General features: G+C 36.0%; 3 protein-coding genes, 1 long non-coding RNA gene and 1 pseudogene across 6 annotated transcripts; all 5 read right to left on the bottom strand.

Moving 5' to 3' along the window:
* Positions 1 to 3,620: 3,620 nt before the first annotated feature.
* Positions 3,621 to 4,940, bottom strand: LOC111313360 (NDR1/HIN1-like protein 1). Its single transcript, XM_022914027.2, has one exon. It carries the CDS (start codon positions 4,747 to 4,749, stop codon positions 4,057 to 4,059), a length of 693 nt encoding a protein of 230 aa, XP_022769762.1. The 5' UTR covers positions 4,750 to 4,940; the 3' UTR covers positions 3,621 to 4,056.
* A 3,061-nt stretch (positions 4,941 to 8,001) lies between these two features.
* On the bottom strand, positions 8,002 to 11,195 carry LOC111313981 (pyruvate dehydrogenase E1 component subunit alpha-3, chloroplastic-like). Its single transcript, XM_089752925.1, has 4 exons — positions 10,772 to 11,195; positions 9,938 to 10,624; positions 9,016 to 9,796; positions 8,002 to 8,496 (listed from the first exon to the last, which is right to left on the bottom strand). The coding sequence occupies exons 2-4, from the start codon at positions 10,187 to 10,189 to the stop codon at positions 8,219 to 8,221; spliced, it is 1,311 nt and encodes a 436-aa protein (XP_089609051.1). The 5' UTR covers positions 10,190 to 10,624; positions 10,772 to 11,195; the 3' UTR covers positions 8,002 to 8,218.
* On the bottom strand, positions 11,037 to 21,780 carry LOC111313039 (uncharacterized; annotated as a pseudogene). Its single transcript, XR_016332366.1, has 21 exons — positions 21,723 to 21,780; positions 21,461 to 21,678; positions 21,179 to 21,352; positions 20,909 to 21,070; positions 19,335 to 20,711; positions 18,574 to 18,880; positions 18,258 to 18,496; positions 18,019 to 18,139; positions 17,797 to 17,953; positions 17,043 to 17,676; positions 16,230 to 16,294; positions 16,051 to 16,152; positions 15,807 to 15,949; positions 15,020 to 15,075; positions 13,952 to 14,578; positions 13,660 to 13,850; positions 13,172 to 13,538; positions 12,975 to 13,071; positions 12,774 to 12,883; positions 12,010 to 12,339; positions 11,037 to 11,386 (listed from the first exon to the last, which is right to left on the bottom strand). The product of XR_016332366.1 is annotated as an uncharacterized LOC111313039 (transcript).
* On the bottom strand, positions 21,574 to 22,730 carry LOC111313982 (large ribosomal subunit protein P1-like). The gene is made up of 4 exons (XM_022914907.2): positions 22,564 to 22,730; positions 22,317 to 22,396; positions 21,921 to 22,139; positions 21,574 to 21,834 (listed from the first exon to the last, which is right to left on the bottom strand). The coding sequence occupies exons 2-4, from the start codon at positions 22,386 to 22,388 to the stop codon at positions 21,781 to 21,783; spliced, it is 345 nt and encodes a 114-aa protein (XP_022770642.2). The 5' UTR covers positions 22,389 to 22,396; positions 22,564 to 22,730; the 3' UTR covers positions 21,574 to 21,780.
* Positions 22,731 to 23,372: 642 nt separating this feature from the next.
* Positions 23,373 to 24,636, bottom strand: LOC149512095 (uncharacterized). 2 transcript variants are annotated; one of them, XR_016332636.1, is made up of 3 exons: positions 24,525 to 24,636; positions 23,738 to 23,801; positions 23,373 to 23,657 (listed from the first exon to the last, which is right to left on the bottom strand). It is a non-coding gene; the product is annotated as an uncharacterized LOC149512095 (long non-coding RNA). The 2 variants fall into 2 exon arrangements; XR_016332637.1 differs by having other exon boundaries at positions 23,747 to 23,801.
* Positions 24,637 to 26,359: the final 1,723 nt, after the last annotated feature.

The following is a 26,359-nucleotide window of genomic DNA, read 5'->3' as shown; positions in this document are numbered from 1 at the left end:
TTATAGCGCATCTATTTCTTTTTTGTTTTTGTAAAAATCCACCAGGGAATTCCCCCTTTTACTGCTACGCATATAACCTTCATTTTCCATTGCACATGGGTCCAATTGTACAATTAAGACTTCCTTTGCCTCCAGGGTGGTAATAGTGACCCTTCCTTCTGGTTCTGGTTACAAGGACAAGGGAAGAGTTTGCTAATTCAGTTCTATTTAGATTCCTAGCTCAAATGGTTAAATGGTTAAATTGATTTGCCTTCAAACTCAGTACTTACTATCTAATTTGGGTTGAAAAGAAAATGGGGAAGGAAATGGTATCACCTCCATCATGCTGTTAGTTAAAATAATAATAATAATAATAAGAGGTGAGACTGAGACAGGAAAGGAAAAGAGATTAACTTTTAATATGATCTCATTTGGTCAAATTCATATGGATAACAATAAATTCGCAGCTTACAAACTTATCATTTTTATTCAAGGATGAGCGTCCTTGGTGTCCCAAAAACATGTGGAGGAGTTGCCATTTTTCTTATTCTCAAAAATTGAAAAAACAGCTTTGACAGGGACCTAAGCTCTCCTTAGCCACAGCTGTGAGCTTATTCTACATTAATTGTCTCGAGGACAGAAAATTTGTCTTCAAGTGGAAGCAGAAGGAAATTGAGTTTTAGATCTGTCTTTTGCTTCAAGCTTAATTAGTCAAGTTCCTCTTCAACCAATGGAGAGTCCTTCTTGAGTATGGTTAAGATTTAAATGTACCAATGAGCGTTAATGATTTCAGGGGGCCTCCACTGGTAAAATTTAAACTGTCTCCATGACTTTACTCTGCGACATTGCTCCTATTTTGCAAGTCACTTACCCCATTAGAAGGGCCTTGTATGTCGAAAATTGTAGGAAATAATGTTCTTGGTTCATCTAGTTTGGCAGTCCTAAATCTCTCTGCCTCCACTATCAGATAAAAACGCTACCTTGTAGTTGCTCAGAGCCTAGTAATACTATACAAACTTGAAAAAAAAATTATGCCTTTTTATTTAAGAAAATAGCACCTCCAGCAGCATTTAGATAGCTTCAGAGGAATTACCTGATGATCAAGGCATGACTCTGACTCGAATCTTTCAGAAGCCTAACAAAGACAACAATCTTGACTGCCAGACCAAGTAGTAATAATTTTTTGGGTTGCTATTAGAACACCGTTGCTGTCAACTGTTTTATGGAGACCAACCCTGTCTTATAAGGCGATTTCCTTTCCCATTCAATCAATTTTTTATAAAAAAATTTTCTTCTGAATGATTATTCTGCATGTGGCAAACTCCTTTCTTTCTACCTAATAGGAAGCGATTGAACAGCTCACACGTCCCTTCATGGTTCATGAGTGGCAAGATATGTACGTGACTAATGCGTTTTTATTCACAGCTTCACGCACCAACAAAAGCAGAGATAAAAGACGACTTACAAAATTAGACAAACACAATCTAATAAAATCGGAGCCTGAGAATTGAGGACACATAATTCATCTGATAATGTCTTAATAATCTTATCCATTTGGACTGCGGTATAGCCCTTTTCAACCTATAAAACTATTTTGCACATCTTTAGCCACACAACCAGAGGCATTCTCTTTCTCGAGAAAACTGCAATTTTTGGTCTTGTCCTGTAGTTCATAGATTACGCCCACACATTAGAGTCGGTCTAAAAAAAAGAACCGTAAATGTTACCACTGCATACCGAGCTGGCATTAGTCTCATCAAACAGTATTCTTGTCTATCTTCTTGGTTAAACCAAAGCCCCAGGATTGCAAGGAACCTTATCCCTTTCTTGCAAGTTGAATTTCATTTTCATTTAATTTACGTAACTGGTTTCTTCAGCTCATTCACCTGTAACCATGACAGATTCTAGATTTAAACGGGCTGCCGGACACATTTCAGAGAAAAAATATCAGGGTATAATGGAAATCTCAAGTGCACAGACTGAGTGAGACGATGCCAGTGTCCCCACCTCCCAACATCACATGCCAATCTGTTCATAGTAACTGAGTACGTGTTCACGGACCAGGTGCTTAGCCCCATCTCATATGATCCCTGTGACGCAAAAAATTTAATTGGTGGTAGACCCCAATTATTGGATATGCACCTGTGTTGGTAAAGATTGCTAACTTTCTTTCACAGCATGATGAAAACTTTTCCCTTAAGAAGAAAGATGCATGCATCTATCGAACTAAAATGGTAATAAACATGAAATGCACCGAAAGGGATGATTCCATGAACGAAGTTTACATAATATCTACTGATTAAGTCTTGGATATGGACTTCTAAGCAGAAAATCATGTGCTAATCCGGATAAAATATCAACCATAAGCCACCTAATATATGTAGAGTTTGATCCTTGGGATATAAAAAGCTTTCAAAAGAGAGGACAATGAGGCCCCAAAAAATCTTCCCTTCCATTAACGCTCTATGACTGCCAGTATGGTAACATGACTGCTATTATACTCCCTTCTCATACGTTCTATTACGTTGTCTAAGACCATGTCAGCATCTGCTTCTGGCCTGATTTCGACATGGCAAGCTAACAGGATCTTCACCACAGTAATATCCCATATAAATAAAACATTAAAAAGATCATTAAGCTACAGGCTTAACACTTGGACCAGGTTTTAAAATTCATTGGGCCTCTTCTTTTGTGGACCAAAGACCAAAAGCTATTGGCACTACATTTTTAATACTTTGGGCCTAATTAAAATGAACAGTCTGGATGGCCATTAATTGTTAGTTGGCTGGGCCTTGTTGACCAATTAAATGACCTCCATCGAGCCTACCACGTCTTTCTCCTTCCTGTTTATTCAAAAAAAAATGTTTTTTTTTTTAATGAGTGTTAATTCAATCTTTAAATTTAATAAAATACTTGGTGTTATCTTCGGCCAATTTAAACACATTCTCATGGTCGTTTTTTTTTAACAAATAGGATAATTTTTAGTCTTACATGGTTAATGTAATTTTCAGAGTTAAAGAAAACATAGGCGAGAAGTCAAGCTTTTGGGTTGGTCTGTCAATTTTAATAGTAATTTAGTAACTCCAAAAACCATCGAGATTGTTTAATTTGAAAGTTGCAGAAAGATTGGTTAAACAACATGTTCTCTTGATTCAAGACGCTTTAGCCTGGTTATTGGGTTTAGGGTAACGCACTAAGGCTTGGCAATTGTAGTCACCTCTATCACAGGGAGTGCGTTGATGGGTGGGTTGATCAGGGACACGGGACCTGTCCCTTGTGCAGGTTTAAGCTCCTGCCTTGTCAAGCGGATGATGAGGACGCAAAAGGTAAAAAAGATCCATGATGGTTGGAAAGAATTGCCTCTCTGTTTGGCGAGAATTATTTGCTTGATACCCTCTGACCCATGTTATTTCTGCAAAAAAGAAAATTAAGGAATGCTTTTTTTCAATCAAGATTTTCATTAGTATATTTTTCTTCCTATTCTTTATTCTTTCTCTTGGTTCAATATGTTAATAAGATATGATTTAAGCAATCGATATGAGGTATATAAGGCAACTAATTAGTAATAATAAAGCAAAGGTAGATGAAGGGAATATTACTTAAAAGGAATACAGAAAACGAAAGGTTCTATCAGCACCTAATTAAAGAATCCTAACTTTGTTTCCTTGTCGGTGAAATACTTTGCCTCAGTTTGCAAGTGAGGAATGTATAGTCAATATTATGTATGACAAACAATAAACTAAAGATAAATAAATAATAATAATAATAAAACAGATGGTGGCCAACTTTAGACGCATGTACAGCCATGCGTCTAAACTTTGGGGCCATGTGGCAATCCATCTCAAAAATTGTAAACCGACAAAACACAAATTTCAGAACAAACTAGAAGCTACTACTTCATAGTTTACACTGATCTGCAGTCGAACTGAAACAAAGATGATAGTGAAAAAGTGAAGAAGAAACCCCTTTGCATTAATTTTTCTGATCACATTGCTTAGGAGTACATGTTTGATGTTCCTCAACATACTTCATATCTGATAAAGCAGATAGAGATACATATACATATCTCTACATAATTCATATATCAACTTTACAGGGAGGAGCGCCAAGCAAAGGCACCTGCCCTACTACTCCCTTCTTCAAACCAACCCAAACATCACATTTCACATAAATTCCGTACTTTCCTGTCTTTATAGCTCCAGTTTTCCATCTCAACTTTCCCAACATCACCACCCTCAGCACCACCACTCCGTAAGCTTCATCCATCATCAGTCCGTTCACCACCTCTGCCGATGCTGGCACCGTCTCGCTACCAAGCACCGGAGACAGTACCACCGTGCTCTTTGTCTCATGGTACAGTGGCAGCAAGTCCACTGGAGGAGTAATCTGTTGGTTTCTATACGAAACATAAGCTTGCAGCTTTTCATAGAAGATGGAGACTCTCCTGTTGGGGTTTCTTGTAACAATTGTGAACTGCATGGAAGTGGAAATGAAGGGTTGTGAGGTGGCGTTGAGTTCATAGATAGCAGCATCGACAACAGTGAAACGAGGCTTGTGGGGACGGTAGATGAGCCAAACAGTAAGCGCTGTGGCTCCTGCTAAGAGGAGGAAGATGAAAATACATAAGCAAAAGGACCGGCCTGCACCTCCTTGGCTTTTGCTTGGTGGCCTGGGTTTAGGATAGAGAGGGGGAGCTTGCTTGTCTTCGCCCATTTTGGGTGATGGGGGTTGCTGTCGCTGAGGGTCTTGTGATTGCTCTTGGTCTTTCATGGAAAAGTGAATATAAATGTGACGGTATTTGCACAATAAAATGGATAGAAACTGAAAGAGGGAGGAGGGTTCCTTGGTGGTGACGGCTGGCCTAGTGACAATATTGTTGAAAACAAAATTAAAGAATGAGAACAATATGTGTGAATATATACTTCCTGTTTCGCCTTTTACTTCAAGGAATATAGCCGGAGGCCCCCTTCAGATCCATTACTTACTAGTCCCTCATGATACATTAATCATAAAAGTTTTTTTTTTCCTTTTATCTCTAATAATTATTATTATACATTAGAAAGTAATGCAAGTATTGATCAAAATTGACTTAAAAGTTTCTTTTACCAAAAAAAAATTTAACAAAACATAAACACCTTAAATTAGTTTACTCAAGGTTCGATAGAGCTGCGAAGCTGATGATTGGTATGATGGCTCGTCAATAGCTTTAGGCCTTGAGCCAGTAGTAGGACATTATATGATGTTAACAGTATAAGGCCTCTGTGGACTGATACTTATCAGGCTAGAGCTATCAGTATCACATACTAACAGACATTATTATATATGATGTTGTCACCTTATCCAATATTATCATCCTTTTGGTACTTTGTTAATGTAAAAGAAGAGGGGAAAATGAGATAAAAGAAAACAGTAGAAAGGGAAAAGATGAAGTTCCAAATCATTTGCCCAAAGCGACGGTTGAAATAATTTGACGTTCATTTTCATGCTTTTGATTTAAAGATTGTAATTTGTAATCCGGGTCCCGAAGAGAGGAGCCTTCGTGGGTAAGAGATAGAGGAATGATAAGGGATAGTTTCTTTTTATTATTATTATTTTTTCTCTCTAGATGGTAAGCAGAAAAAAAGTAGCACATTGGGTGGGGCATACTGTGCCCACTGACCAGCAGCTGCAGCACCGACAAATGGATAAGTTCTTACCCAAATGTATATGCACTGGAAGAATACGTGGCTGTTCTTTGCCTTTTCAACATGCTTGGCCCCGAATCCCGATAGTTTCATGCCTCGTCGATGCCGTCATTCACTGGATCCCAGTATTCCACGTTGCAATTGAACCGAGTGCCACCTGCATATGTATGCATGTCAGAGTTCCATGGGTCTCCTCTCTTTCTCCATGTGACAAGTCTGGTATTTCGCTCCAACTCCATTCACCATTTTAGTTGGAACTTGGAAATCACTTTCTTCAATTTCTGCAATAGAAATTACTTTGTTTCTCCTCTTTTGTTTCTTCCTTTTCGAGTTTTGCCCCCACCCTTTTAAGGAGGCAGGGTGCATATCTCATGAAACATCAATCTCAAAGAACAATGATACATTTGTTATAGAATCATAAATGCGTTTCCCCTTGATTTTGAATTCAGGAATATACCTTTCACTAGAATTATTTCAACTCTATTCAACAATCAGAACTTTTGCATCCGTTTACATTTGATACAAAAAAAAAAAAAAAGAAGAAAAAGACGGAATGAAAGATCCTACGCAGTCTAGAATATCAAGTTGTACAGAAAAGAGTCAGCCATGAGAAATCCGTATTTTAACCTATTGAAGCAAATTACATTATACAACTAACCTGCCAAACTACAATCAGTCAGTTGTAGTTGGATGCAAAAGAAAATGACAGCATCACCCATGGCAATAACAAAGGATCAGCTTGCAAAATATTTCGTCTATAACATGATCCTACTTCTTTCTTAAAACTTCTTGAATACGCTTGCAACAGTAAATTAAATTCATCACCATTAATTAAACATGGGAGAACAGATACAACATATTTGATGGTGGTTGGGCTTCCTTATAGCATAAGCCTGCACTCCCACGCTGGAAAAAAAATCCATTTAATTATTTTATGTGTATCTATAGCTCCAATATGTGGCAGTGATGGAAACATGCTAAAGGAATTAAAAAATGTTGGCAATAATAATTACAAATCATATTATTGCTTCTAGTCGCTTGATATTGTTAGAGGGTGATTGTCTCACGAGCCGGAGCTTAAGCTTAGAACAAGCTGCGTCTCAGGATCCACTTGACTCAAGACTTACGCACGGACCGTGACAATTGCAGGTATATGGAAGATTAGCTGTCTGCCTCTAGCTTTAGCCACCCGTTATGGGAGCATGATGCAGAGATACCATTTTTGGTGAGTGATGTTTGGATCCACAGAAAAGCCATCAATAGAAGCTTTGATGGCAAGTGGTTTGATTCAATAAGGGCGCGCTTTATCACAGTTGTCACAACGTATTTCCATGGTCCACCAAATTTTGTGGCGGTACCAAGGTTGTTGAAGCTCCAGCATTAGAATCAGATGGTTGGTAACTATAAAAAATGGTTTCTTCAAGCGATTTTTGTAACTATCATTACCCATTTGCAATTAAAATTGGGCCTGATTCCTGGTGTTCCAAAGGAAACTGGTTTCAACTTCCAAAATATTTACAAGAAAGTGGGATATATTTTCTTGTCAGCGCTTGAATGAAACCAAAATTTGATGCAATATGTAGCCATCTATTTGTTTCGATGGAGTGATGAATTAAACCAAGAATTCATTACGGTAATTATTTATGCAAATTGTGGATTTTAATTTGGAAAAGCGATACCAAAAGATTCTCTTTTTTTTTTTTTCCTTTAAGATATTGTTTCATTTATATCCTATTTAATATATTTTTCTAAGAATCAAGTGAATAGCGTTGGAATTAATTAATAAAATTTAATTATTAATCAATCTTGTCATTTTTCTTAAACTAAAATAAACTAATAATTTTTAACAAAAGCAATTATTATTATTTTTTAAAAAATTATTAAAAATATCAAATGAACAATTAAAAAAATATTTATATTTGATGCATTATTAATATATAAATTTTATATATTATCAATAAATAAAATAATATCATATCATTAATGAAATAAATTAAATGATGTTAAAAATATTAATTTTTGTATATTTATTTTAAAAATTAATATTTATTTATTAATAAAGTGACATTTGGTTGATAGTGCATAAATTTTATACTCTCAAATATAAATTCTCACAAAAATCCATACCTAATATTAAAAACTATTAAAATGATCAGCTAACACTAAGCAAGTAAGAAAGCACGTTCCTTAAAGATAATAAACATAACTATGACTCAAACAAAGAGCTTTCAAGTTTCTATTAGAAGGGTCAAAAACGAAAAAGCTAGCTGTTGCTATGCTGAAATGCTTATGAGAGGCCAAACGAGGAGTTTATAAGAAATTACAAGAAAGACCAAAATAGCAGGAAATAGGGCCAACCAACCCTTTGGGGTTTGCCATTCAAAGCATTTGTCCAAGTAACAAATGGAAATTAAATTAAAAAGAGCACATAATTGCTACACAAGAAACGCTAAAAAGATGTTGACAAGAGATTGCTTGCACAAACTGAATCTATGAGGCCATGCAATAATAAAAAGTGAGCATAAATAGATTGATCACGACCCTAATTTGAAAGCTTAGACATGAGCAGTTCCTTCAGTGAACTTTGGATCCTCACATCTATATCGGCCATCAGGTCCAATTCCAAAACCTTTTGGATCTGCAAACACATTTTTGAGCAGCTGGCTCCGAGGAGGAAGGGGGCTTTCATCTGCAAACTCGACAGCATCCTCTACCACCTCATCAATCTTCTTATCTATGGCCTTTAACTCTGCCTCACTGGCCAGATTGTTCTGAATGAGGTAGTTCTTCAGGGCTGTGATGGGATCTCTTGCTGCGTAGTGAGCCTTCTCAGCTGCCAAAGAAGAACCAAGAAATTGAAAAAAGTGTACATTTATGAACTCTTAAGATCCAAATTAAGAACAGAAGTTAAATGTGCAATCTCCCTCGACATCATTTATTCACTCAGGAACTAATCCCCAAGAATCCAGAAACTCAATCATTTAACTTCAATCAGCATGCTTTTACCAATAACATAACAAACGGATTCTTATTGAGCCATAACATAACAAACAGATTTTTATGGAAAAAATAACAGAGTTTAGAAAGCAATCACTTCAACTTTAAGACTATACAAGACCATTACAACACATGCATGCGGGTTGTTTTTTTGTTTTATCATTGCAATCTAATAATAGCTCAATCAAACCAAACATTTCGGGAAACAAAATAATAGGAAAAAGCAAAGACTAGAACTAGCTATTTCTATCATACAAAAAAGTAAAAGAGGAAAAAAAAAACAATAACCAGAATTTGCTAATTAAATCATAAAAATAACACCATAATAAATAAGCAAAGATAATAAAATGCCTACCAGGGTCACGAAGCTCATCAGGGTCAGCCAATGAGTGTCCTCTAAACCTATATGTCTCGCATTCGACCAATGTTGGGCCTTCTCCTCTCCTAGCCCTGGCAATTGCCTCCTTAGCCACTTCCCTTACCTTCATAACATCCATCCCATCGACATGAATACCAGGCATCCCAAAAGCCGGTCCTTTCTTATAAATCTGAGGATCAGAAGTAGCTCTCAAATGAGACATCCCAATAGCCCACAAATTATTCTCAACAACAAACACGATAGGTAGTTTCCACAGCGCAGCCATATTCAAACACTCAAAGAACTGCCCATTATTACAAGTACCATCCCCGAAAAACGCCAACGTGACATGATCACAATCCGCTTCTTTCAAAACCTCCCTCTTATACTTAGATGTAAAAGCCGCTCCTGTGGCAACAGGAATCCCTTCACCAATAAAAGCAAAACCTCCAAGCAAATTGTGCTCACTGGAAAACATATGCATCGACCCACCTTGGCCGCGGCAGCAGCCGGTGGTCTTACCGAAGAGTTCGCTCATGACGGCACGTGCAGGAACGCCTTTGCTTAAGGCGTGCACGTGATCACGGTACGTGCTTACGACAGAATCTTGTTTCTTTAAGAGCTTAATAAAACCAGTAGAAACAGCTTCTTGGCCGTTGTAAAGATGAACAAAACCAAACATTTTACCTCTGTAATACATCTGAGCACACATATCTTCAAATGCTCTCCCTAATACCATATCCTCGTATAATTCCAATCCTTCCTCTTTCGTAATTAACTGAAAAAGTAGAAAACTGAATAAAAATCTAGATTTGTTATTAAACAGATTTATATGAGTTGTATATTGGTAGCAGTGAATAACTGTTTTAGGCAATAAAATTACAAATTATCCAAAAAAAAAAGAGAAAAATGAGGTTACCAGATTGGGGGTGGATTTGGATTTCTTTTCCTTGACGACATCGGAGACGGCGACAACGGTCCCAGATTGACGATGGAGATTCAATTTAGAGGAAGAGCTGAGGCGGAGTTTGCGGATGGATCCGAGGAAGGGTGAGGGGGCGTTAGGGATTTTGAGAAGGTCGAAGAGGAGCTTGTCATGAGATCTGGGGGAAGTGGTTTTGAGAGGGCAAGGTTGGGTAGCGAACTTGGCTGTGGAGAAAGCACTAGACATTTTTTCTTCTGAAAAGGAGTATTTGTCGAGGAGGTGGAAAGGAGAGAAAATGGGAGGTGAAGAGGGAAGGGATACAAAGAGGGTACTAAGATATAAATGGGAGGGGGGAGGGATACGGCGGAGGAAACGAGGGAGAGGGCGTGGTAATAATCGACTGGAAGGATTTGATGAAACTCAACGACACATAAACACAGCTGGGGAAGTTGGAGGGTTTTCTTTTCGTGAAGTCAGTAGGACTGCAACAGACATTTATTTTTTATTCTTAAGTCTTAACCAAAATATTTGTGATTCTTGTTGCCTCTTTCTTTTGCTTTTGGGGCTATGACGGTTGGGAGTTGGGAAGATGTGTGAATCTGCCTTTGCTACTATCAATTCTCGTTCGATTGTCAAAAACGATGTCGTTTGCTGTCCTTCAAGTTTCATTTCTTTTGACTTCTGAAAATATTCTCAAAGAAAAGACTATTAAGATCGATTTATCAAATTAAACAATTAGCCAAATTGATATTGAGATAAAAAAAAAAAAACGTTATTAGGAAAAAAATAGGTCTCTTCACTGTTGGTTTTTTGAGTTTGGATCTGTACTAGGGAGTCCATTCGGTGTGTCGGCAGTGCGTAGAAACCATGGGCATCACCATTTTGATCATTAACATGCCCGGCACCATCATGATCACCATAATCATGACCACCATGATTATAGAAAAGCATTATATTTTCCATTTATGTTGTACTAGTTGATGAATGAAGTGGTAGGGAGACGAGTTGGAGCACGTGAAACTGAAGATGAAGGATAAAAACTGAGTGTTGGTGTTGGCAGCTTCAAAGGAAGTTCATCTCTAGTATCGCTAGTCTACACATGCCAATTTTCGTGAGGGTGTGCTGGTTGTAGTCTAGAGGGCCATCAACTAACTAAACCTTCCTCTGTAAGAGCAGATTTATTTCTAGACTTCTGAGTATCCTTCTTAGGCAAACAATTAGAGCATCCAATTGATGCCTCATTTTCCAGAAGCTCACATTGAAGATTGAGTTGCGTGACCACAACTGAAAACTTGAATACGAAAGCTAAAAGACTTCTTGGTAAGAAGGCTGTTGCATATACAACATAGTAAACTTCGTGGGGCACATCTATGAGAAGCTCCCTTCTTCAGTAAGCTCATGGAGTAAAATTTGTCATCCTCAATCAAAGATTTGGAAGTATCCCTAAAAAAATTCACCAAAAATTTTAATATTAAAATTACTCGTTGCAAATTATTACTGAAAGAAGAGTTCTACTAAGTTGCTACAAAATCCAACTTAAAAGAGAAGGGCTGGAAACATTTAGTTATTATGCTGAAGTCAAATGACATTTCCGAAATAAAGTCTTGCTGCATAATTTGTTGCCTAATTATGTATACTACAGTAGTATATACATCATGCCAACGGAATCAGGGTTTTTGTTTCTTTTAGATGCCGCCAATTCAAGATTTATAGCATCAGCTGTGAGAATGAATTCAACGCACTGTGATGAAGCCTACAGTAAAGCTTCCCTAGTTAGTTCTGACGATGAACTGAAAACATCAGGAGGATTTACTTTTACAAATTAAAATTCACAATTATGTATGCAAATTTAGTCATGAAGGACTACTTGTGTGGCCCACCAATGCACTATCCTATTTACAGGGACAGATTGTGGAATGTGGTGCAGTAAATGGTAGGCTATATTTCTTGGTATGCTTATTTCTTTTTCCCTTTTAAAGAAAAAATGATAAAGATAAAACAATGCTTCAACTAAATTCAGTTACAAGTATATAAACTATCTTTATATTCAAAACAAACAAACATACCAGAATTCTACTTTCGTAGCCATAAATTCCAGCATTCCCAATTTGGTAAGCTTAAAATCTCCAAATTCCTGGCTACCATTATCAGATAGTAGTTTTGATACAATAGTTGGAGGACGAACATATCCTATCATTCCCTCTACAATCTCTTTGATGAACTGAGAGAACAGTTTCCTCAATACATGACCACCTTTGTGAGATATAGGGATCCTCCCCTTGATTATGCATTGCTCTTCCTCTTCAGAACACAATGATTCAACTAGCATTCCCAAATGATTTTCCTTCTCAGATACACTTTCATCGCAGTTTGAACCCATCAAAGGTTCACAAAATCTGCATTGAAATTTAGATGGTAAGCATAGGAAAGAGTAAAACATACCCAAGCAATTGGAGATTATAGCAGTTTTCACCTTTCCTTTTTCCTTGTCGTTTCCTAGATACCTCAATAATTTACTGTATTTTCTTGTTTATTATAGATTCAAACTCTGTCTCTCCATCTTTAATCATTTGAAGGTGATTCACCCTAGATGTACTCTTTCTATCACATATAATGTAATCTCCTCTACTCAGCTATCAGGTCTCGTGCAAAAAATAATGAGTTTCAAATTTAATGAGGAAAATGGGAAAATAATAATGCATTTTTAGTTGTCTAAAGTTGATCAGTAGTTTTACACAACTCATTTATAAATATTTAGCTGAACATTGAAAACATGGGATAGAAGGCTTAAATTTTGGAGAAAAGCAAATAATGAAGTTGCTGAACTTACGAGTAAAGTAATCTAAACCAAAGCATCTCAGACTCTTTTGGATTCAAACGAGGTGTATTCCAATGGCACAATTCAATACACGCATGCAATGTATTGTGTATGTCATTCATCTGTTTGATAAAGATCAAAAATAACATCAGGGTTTCCAGTCATCCAAAAAATAAAAGATCTCAACGTTATTTCCTAATCGCAGAGATATACACTATAAACCTCCTTCATTTTTAAACCAGAGTTGAAAACTGACATAATAACTGCAAAAGGAAAATTAGAAGAGGCAGGATCATAAAAAGTGGCTAACCTAAATCATAAGAACAAATATATATATTAAAAAGATAATATGAAATGACAAATAAGGAACGCCATACAATGTGACTTAAAGCTGTGCATATCTATTGTACAGCAAGGGGAGTTGGGCAAGTTGCAAGCTATTACATAAGCAATGCAATACATAGGCACTTACTTCCAGATAAAGCTCAATCATCATCAGTTACATGAAGACGATTATTTTGCAGCAACTTAGGAAAATTAGAGATTCTTTCCAAGTATGCTTCAAGTTCTTTTGATGAATCTTTCCCTCTTCTTCCACTAAAGACATAATCAATCTCTTCTTCTCTTAAACAAGAGTAGTTGAGGGTGCCTGATAAGAGAACCTTGATGACTGTCTTTAAGGAAAGGAAAAGGCTTTTTGGATGAGAGTTAAGTTCAGATAGGATATACGAACTTTCATTATTAAAATGGTCAATAACTAAGAAGAATGTCCCCTCTCTGCAAAAGATCATAAAAGCATAAGGTTGACAAGAGGAAGAAATCATTTCTAGAACAGCAGAAACAACCTTTTTAAAGATAACAAAATAGAGACAAATCCGAAATTCATATGAAGTACTACCTGCATAGATTGACCAGCTCTGGAATCCAAGAGATAACTGCTGATTGAAAAGTAGTATAATCTCCATTGCTCAGCTGCATTAACGTGTTGTTGATAAAAGCCAAGGCATGAATTGGCTCATCCACATCTTTTATATAGCTATCGAGAGCAGCAAGATACTGATGTCTGATGGCATGAATTAAGCCACAAACCTAAACATAAGAACACAAACCTTAAGACCTGAAGAGAGAAAACTAAACCTTCAAATTATGTTCACAGTGAGAAATTAAAGAAATTAACATGGTAAATATACCTGGTAAAAGTGTGCATTCTCACAAAGTTGTAACACGTTAAGATTGATCCCAATCAGTCTCTGGCACTACCTCCCAAAGTGCCAGTAATCGCTTCTCTCTTCTTTTGGATGTTTCAATACTAATGGTGGAAAGACTATTATTTTCTAAAGTCAAAGTATTCCAAAGTCTGATTTGCAACATAGTATGCAACAAACTCAAACAGATAACCCATGTCCTTTTTTGAAGACCATGCTTCTATAGATTCAGTGTCTTCATTGCTTTCAAGCCCATCTGCTGGAGAGACAGTCTTTATCAAGAACATGAACAAAGCATTGATGGTATTCTGAACCAACATAGTTTCAGATTGAGCCATCAAATGTATTTCCATTTTAGCTTCGACATTTTCATTGCCAGACTCAGAAAAAGAAAGTCTGGTTCAGGGGATTTGTCTTCTATGAAAGCACATTTGAGAACATTTAAAGTAGCCTCAGTATCTAACTCTAAGAGATGATACAGACTAAGGTATGCCCCTTCAAAAGCCAAAGTTGAAGCTGATTTTCGATCCTGGCCATTAGAAACCTCTAACAAAAACTGCGGAAGTTCTGTCCTAAGAGATGACAAGCCTGACGGTGGAAGAGTACCTTGTCCTATGGATAGAGAATTTTGATATTTTAGTGATAACTGACAGATTCGATGGTGCCAAAGTTTCTTAGAATAAAATTGTGCAAATGATCAGCATCAATCATTTCCAAACCAAGGTTGATAAATCATTCAAAAATATGTAAGACCCTACATGTACTAGTTCAGAAATGCAAAATCGCTAGAAATCACTATAAAATAAAAGTTAATATAGGATGTCTTTTTCAATAAGCCAATGCATTGGATAGCATTTCAAATGTGTGTTAATGAAACAATAAGCAATTAAACTAACAAATTCCACATTAATTACAGGTCAATTAACTTTCTATGGTTCAAATCAGTTCAAGATCCACATAGCCAGGAAAGACAATTAATTTTTTTTAAGTCAAAAGATAATTTGATTAACATCATGCATCTTTTTCACCAATTCAATAAAGCAAAACTCATACCTGGTGGAAAAGCAAGACCGGAAAAGCAGTACTTCAAGCAAACAAGCATCCTGTACCTGATAAGTAATGATAGAAAGCTAACAATATGAAGATCAAAAGAAATGCGATATTAAATATATAATGAATTTAAAATACCACGCTATTAGAAAATAACCACTAATCTAAATAAAGTGGAAAGAAATATTAACAGTAAACAATGCAATTTTTTGCTCCCCAAATCTTGTAAGAAGGCCTCACTTTCAAAGAACAACATATAGAATTCTATCAGGAAAAAATATTTTATAAACTTGTAAACTAACATAGACTGTTAGAAGTTACTCCGATATATCTTGTTCCTTCTGTTAATTTAGGCAGCTGAACAAACAAAACAAAGCAATATATCAGACTAAACCACATGGTCTGTACTACTGTCTTCATATCATTTCAATCCTCCACATCTAATAAGAAAGCATTGAAAAGTGATTAAAACAACTGTACCTACATGCGTTAGTTTCTGCTAATTAACATATAATTGTCTCATCTGTTTTTATTCAAGCTTGCTAAAATCAGCTGAGTAAGGCAGAAGCCACCTTAGACTTGGGGGTTGGGCTGCTCACATGGACAGAGGTTATTTAACTGGTTAAGACTTAAGAATGGTCCGAGGAGTAAAGAACAAAAGGTAGATAAGTTATATAGCTTGTATGAGTCCAGAACAAAATAGAATCTATCCTTTAACTAAACAAGCATCATCTTGAATCCCATCAAGGAAAAAACCCTCCTAATCAACATGCCTGTCCATCTATCTTACCCAAGGCCAAAAGCACTTTCTCTTTGACTATTTCATAAAACTACCAACTACTCCTCTAAAGGTGCCCCGAAATCATCTAATCCTTTGTTGAAAAGAAACACCAGAGCACCATACAAGCCATGCTCCAGACTTAAAATGACAACCTACAATTTAGATAAGGAATATTAATGAAAATTTTGTGATTAAAAAAAAAGAAAGACAACAAGAAAGCAACCAAAAAGACATGTAGAACACATATAATAACCAGATTGAAGTCCAAGGAAGAAATGTCCATGTGGAGAACACACTGTTCCACTCGCTGCAACCATCCTTGGCTGCTGTAATGCTCTACCAGCACTTGCATTATCTTCCCAACAAAGTAAAAGTAAAATTACAATGCTGTAAGATGAAGAATAGAGCTACATATTTAACATTAAATGGTGCATCAGGAGGCAAACATCCAAGCATGTCCTTCCATATGTATGGCTCCAAAAGCTCTAAAAATGTATCTAGAACATAAAAAAGCAAATTATTCAGAGATCTATCAATTATGTTTAATGAGTGCCAAACAAGGCAGTCATCGTAGGAAAGATTATATTATGCTCATCTTCACTAAACTGTGCATAGCACAAATTTTATGGAGGAAATATCCCTTAAATGTCACTACACCAAAAACCATGAGAAGAAGAGCCATTATACTGATTCTGGATATAATTCATTCATAACTCAAATACCAAGAAATCCAATAAATAATATCTAAAATAAGAGTTACTTCATCAACAATTAAAACCTACTAAGCATCATTCTCTTCAATATCTTCCCAAGTTGTCTTGCTCTGTCATTAAACTACTTAAATTGATTTTTCAGTGCCAGTTTGCCCCAAAGAGATGCAAGTAAAAATTAAATTTTTGTTCTTAAGTTTGGGTTCAGAATTTATCGATGAATAAGGAGTTCAGAGAAACTATGCATATTTATGACATTCAAAAACTAGTTCCAAATGATGCTAACTGATAAGAAAGCACTCTAGCTTGAGTCCATTGGATGTGCAATTACCATCACAAACAGAGCCAAGATTATCAGATATCAGGCATGACATTCTTTCCTTAAGCTTCAATTATAGCAATTATACCAGAAAGATAATTATTCTACATCATTAATTGTTTGACTTGGCAATGTAGATCTCAACTTTAATATTGAACAAAGAATACAGAATATGGAAGTAATTATTGCAGGCACAGAATGAGCTGTGTGTAATACCTCTTTGCTGAATAGCCATGAATTTGGAGAAAATTTCATCAAAAAGAATGTGACTCCTCTTGGCATGGGCACAAAATTCAACAGCGGCACCACCAACACAAGTGAATTGCTCTTTTATTTCGGAGTGCACAGAACCGTTTCTGATTCTTTGGTCATCTGGCTGGTCCACTATACCAATTTGGTTACGAAATGCGGCTGAAATATAGGAAAACACTTCAACTACATATGAAAAAACCAAATCTACAAGATTGGGCATTATGGCCTCCTGCACTGCATTCAGGTTTCTAGGAAGGTCAATAACGCCATGGGCTTGACCATCATAAAGTGTCATTGCCATGCTCAAAGCTCCCATCCAGTCACTGGCTTTCTGTAGAACCTGAATCCTTTCCTTCCATGGAAGAAGTTGGCAGACAGCAAGATGCATAGGTCCTAGTACATATACGGAAGCTCCTCTCATGGATACATGATTATGATAAGATTTTTCAGGGTTTCCAAATACTTTAATGAAATGAGTATGATATGCAATGAGATCATCTCCTCCCACACCATCTACAGAAATACTTGTTTGGTGAATCACAATTCCATCCCTAGCAAACAAGTAGAGCTGTCCTGTCATTGTAAAAACCACCATCATCTGTACAAGAATGAAAACCTCCACTAGCAAAATTGTTTTATGAAGGAACAAAAAAAAGCACAATAAAATCTAGATGAAGTGGAAATGCCTGTGTAATTAAACAAACAAAACCATGCATACCTGATCATCCAACCAAGCCACACCTATCGCTGAACTGTCAAGAGACCATTTCCCATATACTTTCAGGTCAGATTTGACCAACTTTGCAACCTGAACTTTCCGATCCATGCAAGTGCAAGCAGTGAAACTCTTTCTGCTGTTTCTATTGATGCATTTTCTGCAGCATATTCATATCAGAGAAAATTGTCAATGCAAAAAATAACAACCTCGATCACTCTATACCTGATGAAGAACCAGGAGGCCATGTCATACTTGTCCATGCAGTGCAAGGCATGGAACCCTCCTGCACACCATCTGGCCAAGAAAATTGCACATAGACTTCTAATGTTGGTGTAAGCCTTACCTAAAGATGAGAAAAAGTGGCTTCAGCAAATGGTGGATCAGAACTGTCTAGAAGAATGCAAATATAATCCTCAACATAAAAGATACATCGAATTTGCGCAATCATCCAGACTTCATACCACCAAAATAGTTTGATAGGTGATAAATATGACCACACCTTCTTCAACCAGAGAAGAGCCTTCGGAGAAGAGTTTCCAACCTGCATCTCCCCCAACTACACCTCCCATCTTGCTACCAATACTGCTAGTAGAAAATGTAGCATTCCCTTGAGATGTCACCAAAGTGCTCCCGCATGAATCATCAAAAAGAAGGGCGAAGCTGACAATACAGTGCCCATTCTTTGTCCATCAAGAAGGCACTATGTCAATCAATATCAGTTTAGAATAAGTAGATCCTCAATGCAAATAGACTTATTTCAATGGAGTAACTTTTTACCTGCATTTTGATCAAGAACCTATTAAATAAGGGCACAACGAGAAAGCATGTAAGAGGATCTGGCCTTTACTATGACCTTGAACCACTTTAAATTGGCAAGTAACTTGAGAATCCTGCCCCAGAAATAATGTATCACTGGTGTGGTATGTTCTCCCATAACAACTTTTGCTGCCAATGCCCTCTGAACATTCCAAACTGTAACATGACCGTCACCATAGCCAGCTAAGAGCAGGTCTCCTGGCTGATCGAAGCACATGGATGTTACAGGGGCAAGGAACTGATCCCCTTGCAAACCAAGTATCACCATCTAGAATACATATGACATAGTTAAACAGCAAAGTTAACTCAAAAAATTAAATAACAAATCAAAAATCAAATTCAAGAAAGTGTGAAAACTGTATGCATAATAAAGCTTCGAAGCTCATCAGACAATCAATTGCAGTAGAAGTCAACAGGGATAACTACAATACTAAGATTCACCCGTATCTTGTCAAGCTGCTGCATCATGTCTTTTTAGCCACAATGCACTAATAAGATATGGCAAGATTCCATCTTCCTAATTTCGATCCATCAAGCCAGTATTTGATACTAAATTTTATTGTTTTGGGCATTAGAATGCATTGTCATAAGAATATTTTCCTAGTACCCTTAAATTTGTCTTTAACAAAAAAGAAGCAGAATTAAACAACTTTAAAAAGGCATATATTTCCAAAGAAATGCAACCAAAGATGGAAATTAAAGAGATAGAGCAATTGAATCACCTTAGGATCCATGTTTTCAGCATGATAAACATAGTATTTACTGGGCTCTAGGATGGTGACTCCTTTAGTCATCCCACAGTACTAAAATTCAGATGAACAGCCAAAACTTGCGGGGAGTCATGATCAATCCAGAATACCTGTGATAGAGTCCGAGTGATTGCATTGTTAGCCTCAACATCAAAGTATCCCAACGTGGTTGAACCCCTCCTAACACCTTCAAGCCGCATTGGTTAAGCAACAGCGCCCTCCTACCAATGCAAAGCAGTAGAAGCTGTTTCTTCTCAATCTCTTCAGCCAATTCAAGTGGCTTAACAATAGCACGCGAATTCTTCTCCACCCTCCTACTTATCCTCTCACTCTCTAATTGCACCAATCTCACCTCTACAAGCTCCCAAATATCACTTATCGAACTTGCATCATTACCACCTCCACTATTAGCAGCACCAGCAACATGCTCCTCACCATCTTCACCACTAGGCTTATCATTTACTATATTCTCTCTTTCCAAATCCACCATCTCTAAGTCCTTATCTATGTTTCTCCCCTGAACAACCTTAGGCAAAGACAAAACACTCTTTATATGAATCATTCGCATCAAGAACAATAGAATTCTCACACACAGAAGCAGGGGGAATTTCTTTATCGAAAACTTCTTCCAAACCCGTAACCGTAACTTCTTTATTCAAGTTCTCCTCAAAATCAAGCTTACAAGAGCCATCCTCTCAATCAATTACTTCATCCGTTTCACTTCCCTTATCTTTAGTATCAACCTCACCATTCTCATGGGCATCGGCAGATTGAAAATCGCCCATTTCATTATAATTATTATAATCATCAATTTATAATTTTTCACCAACGTTTGATTCAGAACTAAGCCCAACCGGTTCCCCATTCAATGAGCTTACCTCGTGATCATCACTATCTACAACCTTGTGGAGAATCCCACCGCTTACAACCCTTATCGACTTGATCCCGTCAGGCATGTGGTGTTGGAACCGACCTCGAAGCGCTCCTGGTTTCGTATTGGATTTCACTCCGCCGAACAGCGTCGGCAACTGTTTTTGAAGAAGACGTTGACGAAACTCTCCATATCGGATCCCAAATCCGCGTGAATAGGCTAGGCTTCGACGATTCCGCTGGTCCTTGTGCAAGGGCGTCCCTTTCCTTCAGGGAATCCGCGAATCCTTGCGGAAGGATGTTGAACCGGGCAATATGGTTATTGGAGTGGTGATGAGCGGAGGGAGGCGATGAGGGTGCGTAGGACGAAGAGGTATTAGAGTCGTTGAGGATTTCATCATCGATGGTGCGGTGATATATGATGGTGTTGGAATCGGCGGAGGTCGAGTCCCATACGGTGGAACCTTTCCCGTTGTCAATTAAAATTCATCGTTTATTCCTGGAAATAACTTCGCCGGTAGTGACAGCATTGTTAGAAGCGTGTAGTTAAGGAGGAGACAGATCACAAATTATTTCCGGACAATTTCAGTTTGATCAATTAAACCCATAATTTATTTTATTTTTCACTGCTTCAAAAATAAATAAATAAAGTTTCCCTAATATATAAGGATGTATACCATATAACAACATATACTTTTACAAGTTATAATCAACAAGATTAGCAAAATATTATGCCAGAAAATTAGATAGCAAATTTCGCCTATTATGTCACCCAAAGAAATTTTAACATTATCGAAGCAACAACTTTGCTTTACAAAATCCAAGCTACATAGGCTATTCTAGTCATCGAATTATGAATTATAGATATACTGGAGATGAATTAAGTCAATAAAGAAAGTAAAAGATAACCAGAAAGAATCAGAGTAAAACATTCAAGCATCAAAGACCCAGCCCTGGGTCCACTGTATCGTACTCAGAAGAACAGATATAATAGGAGATTCAGTTGATGTTCCTTGTACCAAATGGCTAAATTTACCAGTCAATATATTTGGCAAGAGGAAAAGGAAAGGTACCAAATCCAAGCAACATAGCAAAAAATAGACAAACCGAAGCTTAAAGGACTAACATTCAGCCAAAAAATAAGAAAAGTGTAGAGCTCAGAACCAATGACTAATTACAGTAATGAAAAGTTACAACAATCTGTTAACATGTATAAACAACCATCATACCAGTTGGATAAAATCAAGAGATGTCATAGGTAGCATAACGATGAAAACAACAATCTGAAACAAAAGCATGCATAGCCATGGAATAAACCACATCAACTCAATACTCTGACAAATGGCAAAAATTGGTCTAGAATACTCGTATATGTAGGAAGATTCAACCATACAACTCAAAAGCGAAAAACTACTCAGTCTCACTTCATTCAAAAAGACATATACTTCTAATTAACAGACAAGTACCCATGCTAAATAAAACTCAAACTACTGTTATAGCTTAATGCACTAATCCAGTAATTGACCAAATCACAAACTGAAAGGAGCATCTAATCGAACAAACTGAATCCCATATCATCATCACTCTCTTCCTCTGGCTCCTCCTGCAAAATTACCAAAGAATCACATATCAGAATAAATGGTGCAAGGCAAACATCTACACTTATTTATTTGTAAAGTTTAATCCCACCTTCTTCTTTTCCTCAGCAGGGGGTGGTGCTGCTGCACCACCTCCACCACCAGCTGCAACAGGTACAGCCGCAGAAACTGGAGCACCACCACCACCAGCTCCAACATTGGTTATGAGATCCTCAATGTTACACTTCTCGAAAAGCTTTGCGAACAAGCTTGGCCAATAAGATTCAACAGAGATATTTGCAGCTTTAATTATTGTTGCAATCTTCTCAGCCTATTAGCGACAGTCAAAGAAAAAAAAAATCTTCCCATACATATGGGGAATCTCTCATTCTCTCAACAACAATAATCAAAATTGCTACTTTTCCTTTTTCATTCATAATCCTATCAGAGAAATTAAAAACAAAATTCAAATTATAAATCATAGAACCCTAAAATGCATAAAGGATACGGTAATGGGGATTCCATCATCATAGAGAATCAAAGCAGCGTAAGAGCAAGCAGCTTCTCCAACCGACGACATGGTTTCAACTATGAACATTAAAATAAATAAATAATAAACAATTAAAAGCCAATCCATATAAAGATTTTTAAAAACATCAAGGCTAGAAATGAAAAGAAAATTCTTGGAAATCTCTTGAAGGAAACAATTTTCCGAAGAAACAAACAAGAAAAGAGAGGGAAAGGCAGAGAACTACCTGAGAGATGAAATCTGGGCGTGATGAGTTTTCGGTAAGCTGTGCAGCGCCTCCTCTCAAAGCAAAGTGTCTCTAGGGTTTCTTTTCGACTTTACGAGAAGGGGTTTTAAAGAAAAAGTATGATTTGGGCTCATAAGATTTATAAGGCCTAGTGAACAACTGGCCCGTCTTTGAAATTAGGGCTCAATTACAAGAAAATTATAACGATTTTTTCCCGGAAATAGCGATGTCTTATGATACTCTACAGCATTTCTAACTTTTTCATTTTGATGATAAATCTGATTTTTGAGTTACATAAAGGAAGATTTTTACGTATTAAAAAAATAAGAAATCATCCATTCTTTTGACTCATGTACACCCAAAATAATAATAATAATAATAATAATAATAATAATAATAATAAAAATAAAAAATAACGTATTTTGACAATTTTTTTATATATTTATTTATAAAAAGATTCATTGCATTCCGTGAGAAAGTTAGAGCGAATTTTCAATTTTACCATTTATACGAGTCAGTTCAAGATGTTAATTACTACAATGGAAGAAACAAAAAAAAAAAAAAAAAGTCTTGATTCCAAAGAAATTCACAAATTAATACTAAATAGTATAAAAGAATACATAAACCTCACCACATACTTTCATAAAGTAACGTAAATTTTCATTTTTTTTGCAACCAAAAAGTATAGAGCAATTTTCAATTGATTTTGTTTAAAAAAAATTTTCTAATTATGTAATTTTGCATAATTCTGATTTACCTTTTTATTCTTTTCTCCTCTTTTTGTTTTCACACAGAGACACATCTGAGCATGCTTTCAACCTATATATTGCATGTATTATGTATGTAATAGGATGAATGTTAGCATTAATTATACAAGAAAAAGACTGGTTACCGGACAATATTATCATGAGGGAACTTCATAAAAAAAGCAACCTCTCCTCTCGGTGACATAGGGAGATGACCAAAGTAACACTTCTTCATAACTAGAGTTTTATCTCTTTATGGGTCAAGAATAAGTGCAGACATCCACAATAATCACGCCACTTGTGAACATACAAAGAGGGGACAACTCTGACAGATCTGACATTGTTATACTGACAAACATATAAAATATGGTTAGTTATTGCAAAGATGATATGAAAGTATGAAATATAGCCACAAATAGAGAGTATACAATGTCGACCTTCTCCATCGTAGTTAAACTACCGCAGTGCTGATAAAAGGACAAGCTGCTGGTTCTGAAATTGAGCTGATCATTAGGAAGAGAACTAAGGCAACAAGGTTGATTATAATAGGAATAGCATCAAATTTTAACTACAGCCAGAGCACGCATAAGCAAAAGCAAAAGAGGGGGTGGGTATACAGCTAGCTTTGAACATTCATTCGATTAACATCTTTTTCCGTGGGGAATTCACAATCAAAGAGCTCACAACAAATTTCAACAGTTACATGGGAAAGTATTTATCTAATATCTAACACAGGACAGCTTCATTTACATCGAAAATCAAGAGAAATTTTAATAACCAAATCCAGAACAGAACAACGATGTTTTCAATCCCGAAAATAATCAAAAGCGTTGAGTAAAACGTCATATAATCAGAAAGAGGGAAAGAAAAAACAGAGATTTTTATTTTTTGACAACAAGAAGTCGAGTCGTCAATGTTAATGTTTGATATCTTCTTCGATATAGCAAACCCCACATCACCAAAAATATATTATCTCTGCAATTTAATCTCCACAATTTCCTCTTAAACACAATATGAATCTCAAAAATCTAAAACGTAAAAATATTCGACAGAAAGTCTTTAAATTTAGAAAACAAGACGCGATTTCTTGTTGAAAGCACAAAGAGCAGGTCATGTAAATTGACTAATATAAGAATACATCAACACATAAAAGATGAAGCAAAACCCTACATAGAGCAAAAGACAGGAACAACAATCGGAGACGAAAAAACCTACCCTGTTTGGAGCCAGGCGCGAGAAATTTTCCACGTTCTTGAGCAGAAAAGATGTAAATAGCCTTTAGAAGCCTTCATGCGTTTAGATTTAGGTGGCACCACGGATTGGCTGCTTAATCCGAACCCAACGATTTCGATCTGATATGATTTTATAAGATTAATTTAAAAATAAAATTAAATTTTGAGTCGAATCGCGTATTATTAAAAAAAAAATTAAAATAAGATTAGGTTCGAATTTTAAATAAATTCGATTTAATTCGATCCGATATTATAATAAAAATTATTTTTTAATTTTTAATTTATATATAATTATATATTTATATTTTAAAAATAATATTTTATATTTTAAAAATAATATTTTACTAATTTCAAGTCAGATCGAATCGGATACGATTTATGTAATATCAAATTTCGGATAAGATTCAAATATTAAAAATTATAAAAAATTTTAAATTATATGCTAATATAAATTTTATTATTATATAATCGAATCAAATTCGAGATTTATAAAAAATATGTCTTCACCCAACCCCAAGCAGCAGCGTCTATTTATACGTGTGTTTTTGCCTATAAAATATAGTTTCTTGCAACCGAAGAAACAATTCAAGTCGGCCTTTTTTTTTATATAATAAGAGTATTAGAAAGCCCAACTAAACTCCAAGACCAAGCCCAATATATTCACTAAACCATGAGGATTTTAGAAAGGAGCGGCCAGCCCAATCTGCGTTTTTTTATTTGTAGTAGAATTTCTAAGCCCCATGTCACCGTATGAGCGGAAGCGGGAAAAATTACAAGTCAGTTTTAATGATTTTTTAAACGTAAAAAAGTAGTAATTTTTAAAACATTTTAAACGTATAGAAATTATATTTTTTAAACGTAAAGAAATTTTTTTTTTTAAGTTATCTAATGTCAAATGTGTGGTAATTTTTTTTTTAAATGAAAGAACATAAATATCTTTACTTTTTTTTAGTTTTTCTCATCTCAAATCAAAATCCAATCTGAACCTAATATATACATTTAATATTTAAATCTTATCCGAATCGAATAAAAAATCGATCTAAATCAAATCGAACAATATAATTTTGAATCAATTTTCAAAATTTTCAATTTTTTTTATCCTTATTTGGTTAAAGAATGATAGAGCACATCATCAATCTGATAAAACTGATGAAACCATGACATATACATGGGAAATGTTTTGCAAATTGGAAGCATATATGAATAAGACATTTCCTCATTAATAATTTGAAACTAATTATAAGTAGTGAATTGTCCAAGATGTTGAATATTACCAAGTCCAAGTGCGCTACTGTATTGTTTCGTTTCTTTAAATTAGGCTTACTTTTCTGAAAGAAGAAAAAGAAAAGGCTTACTTTTTGTGAAGTTATTAGGCAAAGGGACAACTTTAAAAATTAAAAAATGTTGCTAAGATTCTTTTATCATATCGAAATCTTTACCAAAGAGAAGTGGGTTTCAGACCAATTGAGATTGTGACGCCTTCTGCCATGCAACATGCTGGCTGGTCCATCTTCGACTATTGCGCAAAATACCAGCGATGCTATATATTAGAATTTAGAAAAGTAAAATAGCTATTGACCCAGCATTAAAAATCCCTCAAACCAAACGGCCCTCGAGAGAAAATTGATGAATAAAATCTTTGCAAAAGCCTTTCCAACAATGACTTTGATTGACATGTCGAACAACTTGCCCTTTGTTAAATGTTTTGGAACCGACCAACTTCGTTGTTGTATATTTTTATGTTTATGAACAGTTGCTGAGGGACAGAAGAGATGCCTTGGAGGATGCAAAAGCTATTATAGCACAGTGTTTCTCCTG

Source organism: Durio zibethinus, chromosome 23, assembly GCF_047325235.1.
Source record: "Durio zibethinus cultivar Kanyao isolate XHJ-2024 chromosome 23, ASM4732523v1, whole genome shotgun sequence".
NCBI classification, from domain to species: Eukaryota; Viridiplantae; Streptophyta; class Magnoliopsida; order Malvales; family Malvaceae; genus Durio; species Durio zibethinus.
This window is presented reverse-complemented; position numbering and strand designations above follow the sequence as displayed.